At 44.2% G+C, this 15,828-nt stretch overlaps 2 protein-coding genes across 2 annotated transcripts; both read right to left on the bottom strand.

The window, feature by feature from the left end:
* Positions 1-12,186: 12,186 nt before the first annotated feature.
* LOC140221868 (uncharacterized mitochondrial protein AtMg00860-like) lies at positions 12,187-12,669 on the bottom strand. Its single transcript, XM_072291833.1, has one exon. It carries the CDS (start codon positions 12,667-12,669, stop codon positions 12,187-12,189), a length of 483 nt encoding a protein of 160 aa, XP_072147934.1.
* Positions 12,670-13,401: 732 nt separating this feature from the next.
* On the bottom strand, positions 13,402-13,929 carry LOC117844178 (uncharacterized). The gene has a single exon (XM_034724938.1). The coding sequence runs from the start codon at positions 13,927-13,929 to the stop codon at positions 13,402-13,404; it is 528 nt and encodes a 175-aa protein (XP_034580829.1).
* Positions 13,930-15,828: the final 1,899 nt, after the last annotated feature.

Raw genomic sequence — 15,828 nt, 5'->3', positions numbered from 1 at the left:
CTCTGAGCCATACACCATAAAGAAAGGGGTGTAGCCGGTAGCCCGACTTTTCTGTGTTCATAGGCCCCAAATGACATGTGGTAGCTCTCGTAGCCACTTGGTGGCGTACTTGGACGCGTCGTCAAAGATGCGCGACTTGAGGGATTGGAGGACCATCCCGTTCGCATGTTTGACCGGACCATTGCGGCGTGGGTGCGCTACTGAGGAGTAGTACACATCAATGAGGTTGTCTTGGTAGAAATCCTAGAATTCGGAGCACTAGTAGATTTTAGGGCTATTGCCACGGCCATCATCCCATCAACTTAAATTTTGTTGCAATAGGTAGGGGTTATTGCAACGATTTTGAGTTTTCGTTGCAACCGGTTGACGTTATTGCCACCATTTGAAAATTCGTTGCAATAGGTAGGCAGTATTGCCACGTGTATTTTTCGTTGCAATAATTAATTGTTTTCATTGCAATATTGACGGGTTATTGCCACGAAATACGCAATGTTGCAAGGCTTTGACATTTTTGCAACGAATTTGTCATGTTGCCACATTGCCCAAGGCAACAATGGAAAATCTGTTGCAATAGGTCGGTGTTGTCGTAACGAGTTGAAAATGGTTGCGAGTTGCTGAACAAATTGCCAGGTTTTTTTCGCGTTGTTATAAAGTTTTTTGTGCATTGCAATATGTAAGGGTTATTGCCACAAAATATGTAATGTTGCAAGTAGGAAGCAATATTGCAATGAATTTGTTACGTTGCCACATAGCCCATGGCAACAATAAGAAATTTGTTGCAATAGATAGGTGTTGTCGCCTCGAGTTGAAAAATGGTTGTGAGTTTTACTTAATGGAAAAATTAAAAGATGCGCAATGAGGGAATCGAACCAGGGTCTCCAGAGTTTGGACTCGAGCACCTCACCACCACGCTAGGCAATAGTTGGGTGATGGATAGGAGCCGAGGTAAAGAAATAAATTCTATGTTAGTTATAGAAATAAATTCTATGAAAATTCGTTGCAATAGGTAGGCAATGTTGTAAGGCTTTGACAGTTATTCTAGTAACCTCATTCAATCAGTAATTTAATTCTGTAAATGTATTTGTCAGCTAGACCAATAGATTGATCAAACGTAACATGACAGATGGGGATCATAGCAAAGACATTGATCAAAATGAGGCTTACCAGGTAACATTTTTCCACTATGCACACAGGCAGTCCAAAAGAACATGACAGATGGGGATCATAGCACTAGAGGTTATGTTACAGACGAAACTAAACACTTTGTGAACCAAGACCTACTTAATGTCCTACCTTCTTAATGTGAACCAAGGCCACTAGAGGAAGGGTTGAGCATGGCCCAAGTAGTCTTCAAGCGGCAAGGCATGGTGGCGCCGGCTTGTTGCGGGAGGGTGCAGAGGGCTTGTTGCGGGAGGGCCCTTATATATGCGTGCGTGCATGAGAGATAGAGCCTTAACGCAACCGCACGCTGGGAGACGAGACGCCTCTTGACTGGGGAAACGAAAGGATAGAGCAGCCGAAGGATCGGTTAAAGGGCAGCTGGGCGGCGCGAAACAGCGCGAGGCAGGGCATCAACTGCTGTGTTAAATGGGGTATGCATGGGGAATCTGCGCGCGCAACGTAATCATGGCACGGGCGCACACATGCGGCGCAATGGCACAGTGTCGATGAGAAGATCTTTGATGCTGGATTGTGCACGTATGCATCGCTGAGCCTGCCAACTCCTTGGGGCTACTGCCACACTACAGTAGGCAGTGACAGGTGGAGCCGGACCCACAACGAGCATGTGGCCCAAGACAAGTTTGCTAGAAAACCTTCATTTTGCTACGTGCATGTGATCCTAAAAATCATGAGCATGCATATATATGGGTTGAATCTATGTATAAACCATTCCAAGAAACTTGAAGTTTGACCAAATTAGGGCACGTTCAATAGTTTAAGGGACTACCATCTCTATAAGTCACATAGGGACAACAATACGGACAAATTATACCGTGAGTTGTTTGTTATGCTATCTGCAAACTTTTTAATTTTACTATACACTCATAGATCAAGATGGTCAAATATGCCTTGGGAGTACGAGCCCAAACGACAAAAATATGCCTTATAAGTCATTCCATCTTGGAGAGTCAAGTATCTCAAGTTTGACTAAATTGTAAGTCATTCCAAGAACCTTGGAGAGTCAAGTATCTGAACTTTGACCAAATTATAAGTCATTCCAAAAAACTTGGAGTTTCAAAGTACCTAATTGTAAGTCATTCCAAGAATATTGGAGAGTCAAGTATGTCAACTTTATGGTGTCAACTTAGTTTCATTAGATTGTTCATCTCTATTCCACGCTAATCGATATACTTTCCAATGCAATCCTAATGCTTTCTCTCTCACTAAGGGATATGCCTTATGTTTATTGGCTTCACAGGCACTGGCTTGATCGGTGAAGCTGTTTTATTTGGATGAGCCATGCCAAAGGGGAGCTTATTGTGTGCCACGTGAATATATACATGTACAGATGAAGCAATGTGCATAGTGATTTCAATATTGAACACATTGCTCAAATGTTCCAATTAAACACGCATGAAACATAATGTGTCGATATATACCAAAACACCTCCTCCTCCTCCCCAGCCAAATTTTTCCCGCTTGCCCTGCCCAAATTTCCCCCTAGCCCCGCCGAAATAACCCTTCCATATAGTTTTTACCAATCCCCATATACTAAAATTCTGGCGCCATTAATCATGTTTCCTTGACGTTCGTGGGGGAGAGGGGGTGACGACCTAACGACTCTCGGTTCCCTATCGAGATGGCGACTGAAGATGATGACAGGAGGCCGAATCCACTCCACACCGCCGACGACCAACAGATGGCGACTGGATTCGACGGCAGGAGGCCGACTCCACCCCACACCGCCGACGACCAAGAGATGGCGACTGAAGACGATGGTCCTGATGAGTTTTTGTTTGAACCTCCCCGATTCAGTTATGTTTTCTCAGGCTATTGCAAATCCAATCAAAAATTCGCATAGGGTTATAGTCCCATGTGATATTGGATGATCTGGATACATGCCTAGGGTTATATTCCTATCTCAAATTGGAAGATCTCGATACATGCCTAGTTTCTAGTGCTAGGGTTATATATAGTCCTCTATTGAATTTATAGATTAATATTCTTGTGTAAGAGTAAGGACATTACCTTGGTCAGTGAATGATTGCATATGAGTTTGATTGCAGACTCACCGGTGAGAGGTGGCGTGCAATTATCGATTGCGTCGGGGCACCTTCGGGTCATGAAACTGCCCAGTTCACTTGTTATAGGGCTAATATCACATTTTTTAACTTGGTTTGTTTGAAGTCAAAGCTCGGCTACTGTGGACGTGCCTTCTTGTACTATAAGGAGCGATGTGGCAGGAACACAGCAGCCCTAGTCCCTCTTGATTATGACCACCAAATCCCAGCCATGTTACAAAGCAATTCAAAAGACAGGAAAATCAGGATCCTCCTAACAAGGGATCAACAGACTAACTTGTAGGTAACCATAACTCCCTTGAAGCGACGAAGGGAAACAACTACAGAAGGACGACGGACAAGAGAACAAATAGATGTTTACAAGATATGGATTCAAAACCTGCAGCAGGATGAACCAGACACAGATAGGTACAATTCCTCCAGTCACAATTTATATAAGCTATGTGTTGTATTATCCATTGCACTTACATATTCATTATGTGCAAAATTTAAAGATGATTACAGGGACGAAACCATCAAGACATATAAAGAATGGTTAAGGCGTAAAGAGTATCTTCAAGACATTAGTAATTTCTATTCATTCATTCAGCAATCAAAGTTAATATTACTTGTGAACAAAAATTGTATATACTGATGTGGATCCATTGTATGATATGCAGTATCTTATTTAGATCAAGATGACAATGACAAAGTTCAAAACCTTCCTAATGACGAAGGTCTTGCAGCCATGCAATCAGCACCATCAGATAGGCCAACTCATGCTCGGCATGATAAAAAAGCGATAAAAGGTGTGTTATGCATTGCAAATTTTATTTTAATGTAATCTACATTGCTGCAATTATCTGACCATTTTTTACTTAATGGATTCATAGTAGACTCCAGTGAAGGGCACAAGCAAGGAGGATGTGGTGCCCTTAAGGGTTTATCAGCAGCCATAAAGAGGATAAGGAGCAGCTCACAGAAACTTAAAATCGAATTTTCCACAAAGCTGGGAGGTCCCGTAGGCCCTAACGCTCGGTCATTTGTGGATGAAATTGTAATGTTTACAAGGAAAAGGGCTCCACTTATTGGAGTCAACAAATGGAATGACATACATGAAAATGTGAAAAATTCTATAGCATCCGACATACTGGTACATACGATGTTTAATTCTGTTGCATGATTGCTATAATAATCCTCAAATAGCCAAATACTTCTCCATCTGAATGTGTTCTCACATAAACAGAATAGGTGGGAGCTTGTAGACGTTGATGATGAAAAGAAAAAGATTTGGGCCATCGCGATGGCACGATACAAAGGATGGAGATCATCACTCAGTGCCACGTACAAGGCATACGACAGTTACATAGCAAGAATGAAACACAAGCCAGAAGACCTTGACATTGCAGAATGGCACTACCTTATCTTGTATTTTGGATCTCAAAATTTCAAGGTCTAATAGCATTTCCTTTTTGTCCTAGTAATATATCCCATGTATTTATTACTAGTTCGATCAATGCACTATTGATGTACTTTTTTACTTACACCCTATACATAAAGCTAGCAACCAGAACTCCAAGAACCGTAAAGAAGCAAAGACGAACCATGTCATAGGGTCCAGATCATTTTCCAACATGAGCCATGAGCAGGTAATGCTTAGACTTGTTGTATGATACGGTCTTTTTGCATAAATGTCAAGCTAATGTGCTTCATTCATGCCATCTTAGAGAGACCCGGATACAGGAGGAGGACCAAGTGATTTCAATCTTTGGTTGAGTACTCATATGAAGAATGGGCAATGGTCAGATGAAGCATCTAAGGCTGTGTATGTAAGTAATCTACATAGTTCACTGTTAACAACATTATTCTTATTATTTTTAATGTCCAATACCGACACCAATGTTGCTGTTTAAATTAGGACAATGCATGCCTAAGGCTTTCTGAGAGAGAACGTAATGATGATACAAATCCCATCTCCACTGCAGAGGAAAACAATATTTTCCAAATATGCTACAAGCAAAGTACAGGATGCAAAACCCACAGAACCCATGGTCATGGTTACTTGTCTAAAACTCCATCACGCAGTGAATTGCTGAAAGCTCAAATCCAAGAGCAAGCCTGTGCTACAGAAGCAGCCAACCAGAAAAATAATGTGCTCCAACAAAAGGTTGACAAGTTAGAAGAACAACTTGCAAATGAAAAGGCTGAAAGGGAAAGGATATTGGAAGAAAAATTGCTACAGATTCAAGAAGAGGAAAATAACAAAAGGCAAGCACTTAGGGAAGATATCATGAAAGAGATGCTATCAAAGTTTGCTGAATAGAGAGAAACCCCATTACTACAGGTAAAGGCAATTTGGATATTTGTTACACAAATTAGCATATTGGAATGTGTTTTGTCCCTAAATTACTTCCACCTATTTTTCCTATGCAGACTGACCCATGGAGCATCATCCCAAGTGATGCTACGCCAACAGTTGAGAAAAATGCTAGCAAACATAGAACTAATACAGTGTCTCGAGGTCTTTTTCAAAATAGCAAAAGCAACAATGTTGCAGGAGCATATATTAGTACATGACAACTACTGAATGCTGCTACAAAACGTGTGCGCACAAGAAGCCAACGGTATGCAGAAGTAAACCTGATTTATAATCTATGTTTAAGTGCATTAGTAAACTTAGACCAGTCTCCTGTGTGCGAATAATATCCTCTGTGCCAGACCACGTGTCCACAAGCACAAGACAAATTACCAAGATCATGTTTGTTTAGTACATACTACTGCACTATGAGACCCTTTTGCTGATGCACTACATTCTTTTTTTTTGACAGGAACATTCTTCTTCAATGGATCGCATGGGCTCAGAGTCATGACATGGTTGACACAAGGAAAATCAATGTATTGCATGATTCCTGTAGCCTACATTACAAGGATTTAGTATTGTTGATATACTATCACTAGTTATGAACTATTTTCGATTTGGAATATGTATTTGGCACTTTGACTTTATGAATGTCGAGATGGCTTAGTTTTATATTCATGATGATGCAATTCATATTTTGGTGAAACCATTTTGTTGCACAAACGATTCGATATACAAATATATAAAATGCAATCCGTTGCGAAAAACATCTTCCAGTTGCGAAAACAAATACATCCACTTGTTGCAAAAACAAATAATTGCAGCAACCCCAGTTCGTTGCAACATCTTTTATTGCATCTATATACTTGCAATTGCACAACAACTTATTGCCATGGAAGATAAAAGTTGCAATATTACATAATAACCTTCACCGCTAATTTGTTGCAACATATCATCTTGCTTCTAAATATTGTCCGTTGCAAAACGAATTATTGCCACCACATATATTTCCATGGCAATATAGTTTATTTCGACGAAACCAATTGTGTTGCCATATGATCTGTCACAACGTAATATTTTCCGTTGCAAACCAAATTATCGCCACCAAACATGTTTCCGTGGCAATATAAGTTATTGCCACGAAAGCGTTGTGTTGCCATAGAAACAGTCCCCACGTAATAGTTTCCGTTGCAAAACTACTTACCAAAAATGGTTCCGTTGCAATATAGTTTATTTCCACAAAAGAAATGTAGTTGCCATAGGATATGTCACAATGTTAAATTTCCGTGGCAATATATTCTATTGCCAGTATGTAAATCGTTGCGAAATACCATATTACCACAGAGTTTGTACGTTGCAACTACGTACTATAGTAATGACTGCTTGCATTGCAATACATGCTAATGCAACGATATCCTCCGTTGTCATACTCTATAATGCAGCGAAAATGTGTGTGGCAATTATCATAAGCTGCAACGGCCCACAAAAAACATTGCAAAGAGCTATTGCAACGCCAGTACTTGCCACACTTGCTAACCAACCAATCGCCGTTGCAATTGCTAGATATTGCATCGATTTTGGGCATATTGCAACGTTTTTCCGCCATTGCATTAGACCAAAAATCTAGTAGTGGAGCCTGTGAATTGCTTGCTAAGGTCAGTGATGATCCTATTTGGCACTCCAAAGCAGTGTGTAATTTCCTCCAGGAACTGAGCAGCTTTAGCTGACTCGATGCTGGTGACAGCCTTGACCTCAATCCAGTTGGTAAATTTGTCGACTGCCACGAAGATGTGCGTGTAGCTGCTCGGAGCGGTCTTGAAGGGTCCGACCATGTCTAGCCCCCAACATGCGAAGGGCCAGGATGGTGGGATGGTGCGCAGGGCCTGAGCCGGTAGATGTTGCTGCTTGGAGAAGAATTGGCACCTTTGGACGAGCTCCTTTGCATCGGCTACCGTTGTTGGCTAGTAGAAACCAGAGTAGAAGGCTTTGCCAACCAAAGTGCCTGAGTCGGCGTGGTTGCCGTATATTCCCGAGTGAATCTCGTGCAGGAGGTCAAGGCTTTCTCTGCGTAGAATACATTTCATTAGGATTCCTGTGGATGCAGTTTTCGTGTAGAGCTCCTTGCCGATGACGACGTAGTTTGCACTGCGCTGAGCTAATTTTTCATGCTCTATCTTGTCCTCTAGCACCATTTGGTCGGTAATCAAGGCTATGAACGGGGCGCGCTAGTCTTCTTCTATCTCAATCATCATGACATTAGTGGCTTTTGGGTCCATCGGGGTCTAAGCGCCAGCATCGTTGACCTGGTCCGGGTCCTAGATTTTGATAGAAGGTTTCCAGAGATCTTGTACAAATATGCTGGCCGAAACCTGCGTACGCTTGGAGCTGAGCTTGGACAGGACATCGGCGGTGATGTTGTGGTTCCTAGGGACATGATGGAACTCAAGACCGTCAAAGTGGGCCTCAAGTTTGCGGATTTTTGTACAGTAAGTGTCCATGGACTCCTTGGTGAAGTCTGAGTTCTTGTTGACTTGCTCGATGAAAACTTTGGAGTCGCCATAAGCAAGGATGCGTTTAATTCCTAGAGAAGCAGCGATGTGTAGGCCATGGATGAGAGCTTCGTACTCAGCGCCATTGTTGGTGGCCTTGTAGTGGATCTGGAGCATGTACTTGAGCTGCTCGCCTTTGGGGGATATGAATAGGAACCCCGCATCGGCTCTTTCAAGGTTGAGGGTGCCATCAAAGTACATAGTCCAGTGCTCAGGCCTCTCTAGGGAGGGCGGCTTCTGGATCTCCGTCCACTCGACCACGAAGTCGGTTAGGATTTACGACTTGATCGCATGATGCGGGGAGAAATCGAGGTCAAACTGGTCGAGCTCCACGGACCACTTGACGACTCGACCATTGACATTCGTATTGTGGAGGATTTCACCAATGGGGTATGTGGACACCACCCGGATCTTGTCACACCCTGAAATTTTCGAATTTCAGGATGTGAATAAAAAGAATAAATAAAAAATAATTTTCTCATAATTTTAAAAATTTTCCAACATTTATTTTTCCTTACAGGAAATTTAGTATAGGAAAAATAATTGTTTGCTTTTCTAAATTAAATAATGTTGTTCTATGTCTATGCATTCATGCTGATGCATCTTGGTGTTTCTTGAGTGCAAAAGTTTGAAAAATGCGTTTAGATGTTGCCCAGACCCTTGTGAGGATTTTCCATCTTTTTCTGGAATTTATTCTCCTTTTCCTAGAGATAAATCCAATTTTTGGAAGGCTTTAGAATCCTTTTCATAAGCTCCAAGTATTTTATTTGGATTCTTTGTGTCCCAATCCATCTCGAAGATTTATCTCAGATATTTCGGAATTTTCTAGGTATTTTTCTCGCTTTAGAAAACGAGTCCAGCTATTTCTGGAATTGTTTTCGCGCAGATAAATAAAATCAGAAATTCCGAAAATAAAAAGTCAACTCGAAAATATCTTTTTCCGAGTCTGGCCTATATATATATCACCGCGTTCGTCTTGACGCGAGGATTTCAGATCTACAAGCCTTTTCACGAGTTGCCTCTCCTAACTCCGTAGATCTGAAGTCAAAGTTCGGTCTTCGTCAAACTCCGGCGAGCTTTTCCGGCGAAACCGTGGACTTCCGGTGAAAACCGACACCACCATGGAGTTCCTCTCTTCGAGCTCTACGCTGTGGTGAGGTGGATTGCATGAATCCGATGTCAGCTCCGCCGTCTTCCCCAACTCCGGCGAGCTTTTCCGCCGCCATTATTCATCTCTTGCCGAAGGTGAGCACACCATCTTGTTCGTCTCGTTGATATCGTTCCATTTTCCCGTTCATGCGCGAGATCGGACTTCGTTTCCAGCTTTCCCATCTTCCTCTCTCTTTCTTCTGTTTCTGTGCGCAACCGTAACCATGGCCGCCGCCTGGTTTGCCCCTGCTCGCCCGCCGTGCGCCGCCTGCAGCTGCCCGCCGCCGCCGCCGTGTCTTGCGTGCCTAGCGCCGCCGCGCCCCTGGCCTGGCCCGGCCCCGGCCGCCGTCACCGGCCAGCGCCGCCGGAAAGCCCGGGAGGGCCGGTCGGGCAGTTCAATCGGGAGGAAGAAGATAAAGGTCACTTTTACGTTTTAACCCCCGAAGAAAAGAGTAATCCAACTGGAATAGTTTGAGTCTTGCACGTTTTGTAGAAAGGACCTTGAGAGTTTTAGATTCCTTGAATCCAGTTCGTCCCCTGCGGATTTGCAAATCTAACCCTGTCCTTTAACCTTTTCGCGAGCACTATTCCTTGTGTCTTGCCAATCTTCTCAGCTAACCCTCCAAGTCTACGGTTAATTACGTTTAGACCCCTACAACCTCGTTTAACCCATAGATTCCACGTTTAAGCTCCGTTTAACCTGGTTCAAGTTACGTTAGATGCATAACAATGTAAATTACACGTTAGTGGTAATGTTTTCCTTCACACATGTTTTTGAAAATAAAATTTATATTAAAATTGATTAATGCCTGACAAACGAGTTCTTCTCTAAATAAAATCTATTTAGTGTTAAACATCATTTTTCATAATAATTGTTAATTTGATTAATACCTACTTGATACCCTCTTCTAAATAAAATCCAATTAGGTTATATATCGATTTTTCATAAACTAAAGTTAATTGGATTAATGCCTATCTAAATAATTCTTCCAATTAAAAGCCACTTAGAGTTATACCTCGGCATTTCATAAATTAAATTCAATTTGATTAATGTTTATTCAATTTGTTTTCTAAATAAAATATGTATAGGTTATATCTCGAGTTTTCATAATTAAATATTAATTTGGCTAATATAAATATAAATGTGTTTTTAATTTAATCTACTTAGTTGAACTCGAGATGTAAAGCTATACGCTTAGATGTCTACATGTATCTTATTTTTAAATTAAATGTTTAATTTGCATAAATTGTACTCAAATATTTATAAATAAAATTGGACTAAGCTTTACACCGTCTTTTCTTATGAAAATATAAATATGACTTGATTAATTCTAACTAAGGATATTTCTCCAAAATATCTTTACATTGCTTTTCTCAACTAAAATAAATAAAGCTTGTAGCTCTTATCTTTCTTTTATAATTCAAAACTCTCGATAGCTTTATCTTTTCCACCATAGTTCCGTTTTAAGCGTTCCTTACGTTCGCGTGACCTTAGATCGAGCCTTGTCGTTAGTACTCTCTTTTAAAGCCTGTCTTTTATTTTGGTGTACTGCTCTTAGTTGTATTTGTTTGTTTGCTTGTATGATTGTGCCGGTGATTGCTTCGAGTAGAAGGATCGCTGTTCGAAAGCTTTGAAGATTAAGAGTTTCAAGAGAGCAAGAGCTGAAGAGCAGTAAGAAGTAACTTGTCGCTGGAGAAAGGCAAGTGTGTCCTTGTGCTTTTGTCCCAATAACTTTATTTAATCACTATTGCATATGCTTGCATTAAATTTGATGGGTCCTATTAAGGTTTGCCTAGTTTTTATGATTATTCCTTGCCAACCTGGGTTTACCTTTCTGTTGGGTAGCTATGCTTAGCTACTATACTTGGGTTATGGTGGTTCTAATGAACAACATGGTGAACTTATTCTATTTATGATATACCTTTTGTTATACAAGATTACAATATTTAATTGGAACATGGAGCGACCACCCAGGAAAACAGTGCTACCACAAGACTAAATGGCTCTGGTCTTGGCTGAATAATTAGAAACTTTAGTCTGGGGTAATCTTACTCGTGATGAGGCAAGAGGGGGGACTGAGTCGTTGCATTATCGGCCTGTGATAGGTTGTGCACGCCAGACACCGAAACCTTAGCGGGTTACCACTGACTAATGAATCTTTGTAAAGGCCTCGTAGCGTCCCTATGCAATCACACCTTGGAAGTGTGGTATTGTGCCTGATTAGCACAAGCGTGGTTGGGTCTAAAGTTCTTTCGAGCTTTTACGCGACTTGTGGGTAAAGATGTGCGACCTCTGCAGAGTGTAAAACTGATCGATCAGCCGTGCTCACGGTTAAGAGCGGCCTGGACCCTCACATGAGTAATATACTTGAAGATGGATTTAAATTGTGGTTTATGCTATGGTTATGGTTGTGCCATATGCTTATGGCTTATGTTTATGTTTCTGTTAGTTGTGGGTTGGTATATACTTATACCGTAGTAATCAGGTGCTAATAAAATTTGACCAACTAAAAATGCTTAATGCAGTCAACCAGTCAGCCTTTCCTTGTTTAACCCTTGCATTCATATTCTCCTCACACTTGCTGAGTACGACAAGTGCTCACCCTTGCTATAACCAACGTTGCTCAGAAGAAGATGCTGATGTGAAGTTGTGGTGAAGATGATGTTGAGTTCTAGGCGTACGCAACCCCCAGTCGTTTGCCTGTGAAGTTTGGAGCCTCCGTTTCCATAATTAACCTGTATATCTCTGATGGTTTCGTAAGTCTTTATTTGTATCTTTTTACGTGATACCGTTGCTGTTATTCACTTGTGATGTCACTATATGTATGAAACTTGATCCTGGCATACATATAGGTAGCATTCGGTTTTGCCTTTAAAACCGGGTGTGACAGATCTTGTAAGCCTAGAACTAGTGGTGCAACTTTCTTGACGAGATTAGAACTGCGTAGAGCAATTTGTGAACCTGTGAGTAGCAGATCTTTGAGTCGCTGAGAACCTCACTAACGTAGTACACCAGTTGGTGCACCATGTGTGTATGGCTGGGCTCTTGGTGCTCCACAACTAGCACAGTGCTGACAACATGCATCATTGTAGAGATGTAGAGGTATAGCGTTTCTTGGTCGGCCGGGGCCGTCATGACGGGAGGAGTTGTGAGAAAAGCCTTGAGCGCTTTGAGTGCCTTGTTGGTCTCATCGTCCCACTCGAATTTGTCTACCTTTTTGAGAATCTTGAAGAAGGGCATATCTTTTTCTCCAAGTTTGCTTATGAAGTGTTTATGGGCCGCCATCATGCCAGTAAGCTTCATGACGTCCTTCTTGTTGGATGGTTTCGCCATATTTCTTATTGCATCCACGTTGATGGGGTTGGCCTTGATGCCGCATTGGCTGACCATGAAGCCTAGGAGCTTTCCAGACGGGACACCAAAGACACACTTGCCAGTGTTGAGTTTCCAGCGGTAAGTCCGGAGGCTGTTGAAAGTCTCTGCGAGGTCGGCTATGAGGCTTTCCTTGTCCTTTGTCTTGACAACCACATCGTCAATGTAGGCATCGACGTTCCTATGCAGCTGTGTTGCGAGGCAACCCTAGATTGCCTTCTGGTAGGTGGCACCGGCATTTTTCAACCCGAAGGTCATGGTGTTGTAGCATTAGATGTCGAAGGACGTTATGAATGTTGTCTTATCTTGGTCAGTAGGATCAAGGGTAATCTGGTGATAGGCCGAGTAGTAGTCGAGGAAGCAGAGCAGGATGCTCCCCGCCATAGAGTCGACGACTTGGTCGATGCGCGGAAGAGGGAAGGGGTCCTTAGGGCAGTGCTTGTTGAGGTCGGTGTAATCAATGCACATTCTCCATTCACCAGTTTTATTTCTTACAAGAACTGGATTTGCTAACCAGTTGGGATGTTTACATTCATGGATGAATCCTGCAGCTAGGAGCTTATTTAATTCTACCCTAATGGCCTCCTTGCAATCTTGGGCAAAGCGACGAAGTTTCTACTTGACCGGCCGTGTAGTCTTGCTCAAGTCCAAGGAGTGCTTAGCCAGCTCCCTCGGGACACCGGGCATATCAGATGGCTTCCAGGCGAATATGTCCGAGTTTTCCAGGAGGAAACTAGTGAGCGCGAGTTCCTATTTCTCCGTGAGGTTGGCCCCTATGAGGGCCATCTTGGTAGGGTCTTCAAGGCCGAGGCAGATCTTTTTGACCTTGGGGTCGGGCTGCAGCGCCGTGAGCATTGGCTTCATCTCAAGGATCGTGAAGTGGTCCTTGTCTATCTTCTGGGCTTCAGCCACCATGGCGGTAGCCTTGGCCGAGTACTCCAGAGCTTTCGCGAGTTGAAGTGCCTTGGTGTCGCACTTGTACGACGTTTCAACATCGTCGTAGACAGAGAGGACTTCGTTTGGAGACAACATCTTGAGGACGAGGTAGGTATGGTGCGGGATCATCATGAATCTCGCCAGCATGGGCCTACCAAGGATGGCATGGTACAAAGTCTTGAAGTTTGCCACCTCAAATGTGGGGTACTCCATGCTGTAGTTGGCCTGTGTGCCAAAGGTGACTGGCAAAACAACTCGGCTAATCAGGTAGGACCCTTTGCCGAGGAAGATGCCATAGAAGGGTTCTTCACAAGGCTGGAGCCGCTTGAAGTCAAAGTCCATGCACTTCAAGGTCTCTGTGAAGATGTTGTTGAGGCCGCTGCCACCGTCGATCAGCACCTAGGGGTGTAGGGCCCGATCTATGGTCGGGCAGACCACCAGTGGGTAGGACCCGGGATCTGGGATGTGGACCAAGTGATCTTGCCTAGAGAAGGTCATGGATTGCTCTGACCCGTGCAGATATTGGACTGATTGTACGGAGACAAAGTCTACCTCCCGCTAGCGTAGCTTCTGCTTGTGGTTGCTGCAGTAGGCGTTGGGTCCGCCCACGATGATGTTGACTTGCCGCTCCGGTCGTTGGAACTCCCCGTTCTGGTCAGCACCGGGCCGTTGGGCATCTTGGTGTGGCTGGTCACGGAGCTCCTCTCGGTTCTGGTCGTCGTGGTCATCGTGACAGTGGTCGCGGTAGTTGTTGTAGCGGTTGTCGAGGTCGTTGCGGTCATCACGGTGTCGGTAGTCGCGCCTGTTGTCGTCCCGACGGTAGGCAGTGCGGTGGGGCCACTTATACTGCATCGGGGCACCGAGCTCTTTCTTTAGGACTGTGCAATCACAAAGAGTATGACGTGCATCCTTGTGGAAGGGGCACAGAGTGGTGAGGGTTTCGTCGAATCCTTCCCGGTTGAAGGTGGTCGGCCTAGCAGGATCGGCCTCAGCAACAAGGACCTCGAAGGCCCTTTTTCGAAGTCGGGACTCCGGATGTGGTGGAGGTTTGTCATGGATCGGCTGGTCGTAGTCGTCGGCTGGATGGTGTTTGATGCTCAGGAACCGAACTTTCGCCACCTCCTATATGTCTCCTTGCTTGTTGACAACTTGCATCATCTGCCCGACCGTCTTGCAGAACATGGTGCAGTTCATCAGGCTAGAACGGAAGTACATGATGATGTCATGGTCCTCAACGTTGGCCAGCCTCTTGCGGTTCTCGAAGAAGCGATTGGCGTACTCCCGGATGGTTTCACCTATCCTCTAGCGGACATGACCGAGATTCTCCATGTTGCCAAGTCTATTATAGGTAGCCTAGTAATTCTGATTCTAGGTGAAAGCTCTAGCGAGCTGACCCTAGCTGTCAATGCTGTTCGAAGGGAGATTCTCCAGCCACAGGAGCGGAGTAGGGCCCATCACCACCGGGAAGTAGGCAACCATCTGGTCGTAGGTGCCATTGGCGGCTTTCACCGTGGTATTGTACGTCTTGAGCCAGATGGTGGGGTCAGAGCGACCATCATACTTTTCATTGATGGCCGACTTGAATGTGGCCGGCCAATCGACAGCCCTGAGGCGTGGAGTGAAGGTAGCGAAGCCATCGATTGCGGTGTCATCATCGTAGTCGTCGAGGTAGTACTCGATGGGTGGAGCCCTAGGGCATCTGCCATTGTCACGCCTGGGCGGATCGTAAGTGTCTTTAGGGACGCCGTACACGCAGTTGTAGTCGGCGCGGTGGCACATCTCATCTTCCTGGTGATGGTGATCATGGCGTTCAGCGTAGTGATTGAGTTCAGGAGCACCGTAGTCGTGGTCCTCGGCGTGGCGTTCGAGCTCGTACTCATCACGCTCGTTGTGGCAGTTGTTGAGGTCGGGGCGGATGTCGGGGCGTTGGTGGAGGTCGCGCAACTCATCGCGGAGATCACGTTGCCGATTTGGTCTGCCACGGTCCTCATCATCGCCTCTCCTACCGCGGTGGCGGTTGTTGTTGTTGTCGCACTGACGGTCATTGTTGGCGTTGTTGTTGACTGGTGGGTTAACATTCTACTCCAGTACTTCTTCGGGGATTGGCTCCATCCGACCTCCTGCGTGGTTGCCTTGGCGGTGATCAGATCTGCGATGCCCAGATTGGCTTCGAGAGTTCTGGGTAGCTGTGGACCGAGAGTGTGCGGGCTGGTTGTTGGCCTACTCTTTGATCTGAGCGTT

The sequence above is a fragment of the Setaria viridis genome, chromosome 2 (genome assembly GCF_005286985.2).
Source record: "Setaria viridis chromosome 2, Setaria_viridis_v4.0, whole genome shotgun sequence".
NCBI classification, from domain to species: Eukaryota; Viridiplantae; Streptophyta; class Magnoliopsida; order Poales; family Poaceae; genus Setaria; species Setaria viridis.
This window is presented reverse-complemented; position numbering and strand designations above follow the sequence as displayed.